General features: G+C 33.7%; 1 protein-coding gene across 1 annotated transcript; it reads left to right on the top strand.

Moving 5' to 3' along the window:
• Positions 1 to 668: 668 nt before the first annotated feature.
• LOC111399883 lies at positions 669 to 2,918 on the top strand. The gene is made up of 2 exons (XM_023027367.1): positions 669 to 1,245; positions 2,779 to 2,918. Exons 1-2 carry the CDS (start codon positions 669 to 671, stop codon positions 2,916 to 2,918), a joined length of 717 nt encoding a protein of 238 aa, XP_022883135.1.
• Positions 2,919 to 3,121: the final 203 nt, after the last annotated feature.

The raw sequence follows: 3,121 nt of genomic DNA, 5'->3' as shown, positions 1-3,121 counted from the left end.
GAAAGATGACGTTGCATCTCCTGGAGGGACAACTATAGTTGGCGTTCATGAGATGGAGAATACTGATTTTTGGGGAACTTTTATGAATGCAGTTGTCGCGCAGCTGAGAACTTTCTAACAACTAGTTTTTTCGTATTTAATGGATTAGGACTATGGCAGATACCCGTAAACAAAATTATTTCCCAATCTTATTTCCCATGTCCTTGCATTGGTTTTTCCTTTCATAAGATTTTGACATTTCTATCCGTAAAGATCGGTTTGCTGAATTTTGTGTGTGGTCTAGCTGTTCTTTAAATGGACTGAAATGTGAGGCCCAAACTTGAAGGCCTAATTTGGTGATCTAGTAAGGAGAAATCTCTAGAATGTGGAAACCGGCTCTTGAACTGAGACGTGTCTTCTGTTATCAAATGTGCTAAGGCCATTGATGAATCTTGGCCAGAAAGTCTAGCTGAGAATAGGAAAACAAAACAAGATGAACTGGCCTGGAGCACTATGTTTCTGCACTTATCTGGTTCTGTGATTAGGAAAGTAAGATAGACAAAAATTGCTATAGAATTATGGACAGCCTTAGAAAAAGAGTATCTCACTAAATCTTTACCAAATAAATGTTTTCTTTGGAGATAGTCTTTCAATTTTAAGTTTGATCATAATCTTGATACATAAGATATATGGATAGATTTAATAGGATCACACAAGACTTAATAAACTGTGGTGAGAAAATCCTAGATGAGCAAAAGGTAGTTGGTCTACTTAATGTTTTAGGAGATAAGTATAAAGACATAAGAAATGCTCCAGAGTATGGTAGAAGTGACATAACTGTTGAAATAATTCACAATTTTCTTCTGAATAGAGAACTGGAATTTAAATCTGAATACAAAGAGGTGTTCAATGTGGAGGGTGTGTCGCCAAAACAAAGAACACATGTTAAAGGTGTGAGCAACTTTAGTCATTCCAATTATCATAAGGATAAAAATTTTATCAAAAAGAAATGGAGTAATACCAAAGAAAAAGACAAGAAACCTAGTAAAGGAAAGGCAAATAACAAGAAGTGCTTTTATTGTGGAAAAACTAGGCATTTGATTAAGAATTACATTGACAAGGCTAATGACCAAAAGAAATACTCTAATACAAAAAATGCTTCATTGGCAATTGCTCCTAACTATAAAGAGGCAAGAGCCAATATTGGAGTAGCCTATGTGTCAATAACAAAAAATTATGATCAGGACTGGGTCCTAGACTCTGGATGTTTGCCACGCATTTTATGCAACATGATTTATACTGCAAGTGTACGGTGACAAGTTTTGTAATATAATTTTGAAGTTAGAGTATCAAACCCACTGGGATTGTAATTTAATTTCTACCAAGTACTATAATTTGGTAGGTTCTATTTTATCTAGGCAAATGAAACTAAAAATCAATATTGTTAAGTAATCTAACGATGATTTTGGTGACGAATTCAAGGGATGCAAATTATACGAATAAATCAAGATGGAAAAGCCCAGGGAATGATTTCACCATATTCTCGACGATGTTTTTCAAGCTCTATAGCTATTTTCATCAACTTTTTTTCGAATTTATAAGCAAGAACCCTAAATTAATTATATCCCTTCTCTCGAGCACCAAATAGAACTTATTTCTATATTTTAATCCCAATATTTCTATTCCAAATTAAACATATAAAAATTATCAAAGCATCTGATTCTAAAGTGGAATTAGCCTCAAAGATTCACACTTTCTCTCGAAACCTACGAAATATAGGTTATGTTATTTTTAGATCACGCCTAAATTTTCCTCTCTCAAGCTCCAAATTTAAAGCAACTAATCATTCAATTGTTGATCAGGCAATTGAAAGCATTAAGCAAGAATAACACAAATAAATTCCAGAAAAATCAAAGGAAATAACTGTATTGGAATCAAAACATGTCTCAAAAATGGCATATCAAGCACTAGATCTCAAAGTTCATAATTGAATTGATTGACGTGATAAAATACATGATAAAGAACATGGAGAAGAACTAGGGAATAAGAGAAAAAAATTAGTTTCGTTGCGTAAATTCTTCCTCCAGTCCTTGCCAATCTTTTTGCAGTTGCTTTTGTTGATATTTGCCTCTTGAGATTTCCTCTCCTTGGAAGCACCTTTCAGCCGTCCAGAAGAAAAACCCCCCATTTTTTTCGTCCTCCTAGGTTAAGTAGTAGGATATATTTTATTTCCATAAGAGTTTGTATCAAAAAAGGAATATGCTCGATTTTTTTTTTTTTCAAAAAATGACCCTTCACGCGTGGTAAACTTCCATTGTTGCACACCACATACCGCGTCTACTCTTTGCATATGAAAATCAAGCCCGTATGCGCGCGCGCCACTATGAAATGTTTTCATGTGTTGCACTTTGGTCCTTATAGTTCATTTTTCGTTCCTTTTAGTTCATATTTGATATCTTCTTGATCTTTTATCCTCCAATACCATTTAATTGCCTCTAGCTCTTCTTCAATCATCAACATCGAGTCTGAATCAACTTTTGGTACTTTGCAATTTGGTCCCCAAACTTTTGATTAAGCCCAAGTTAATAAATTTCCCACTTTTCTGTCTAATTTCATTGTTTTACCTCGAGTTACCCCTAACAAATGAAATATGTATAAAGTTAAGCATCAATTCATCTTAAATAACAAAAATAGCTCTAGTTTAATGAATGAAATAGTGTATAAAATACACTTATCAATGTTCTTTTCATATGACACCCAATATTGGCTGCCTGACTAACTATTCTAGTCTTGATGAAGGGTCTGTGAAACTTGGGAATGATGAGTCATGTCAATTTAAGGGTATTGGAAATGTGTTGTTGAAACTTCAAAATCGTCATAACATGTTGTTGAAACATACAAGATATGTGCCAGCACTTAGAAGAAACCTCATATCCTAGGGAGTTCTTGATGATGAAAATTATCAAATTGAAATAAAGAATGGTTCTACTAATATAATAAAAAATCAAGAACTTATTGTCAGTTCACCAAAGCTTAATGGAATTTATAGGTGCTTAAATCATTTCACCTAATAATGGTTTGAATCTTGTCACACATCCCGATAAATTAGAATTATGGCATAAAAGGCTTGGCCACCTAAGTG

Source organism: Olea europaea, chromosome 9 (genome assembly GCF_002742605.1).
Source record: "Olea europaea var. sylvestris chromosome 9, O_europaea_v1, whole genome shotgun sequence".
Classification (NCBI taxonomy): Eukaryota; Viridiplantae; Streptophyta; class Magnoliopsida; order Lamiales; family Oleaceae; genus Olea; species Olea europaea.
Note: the sequence above shows the minus strand (reverse complement) of the source record. Positions and strands in the feature narration are given on the sequence as shown.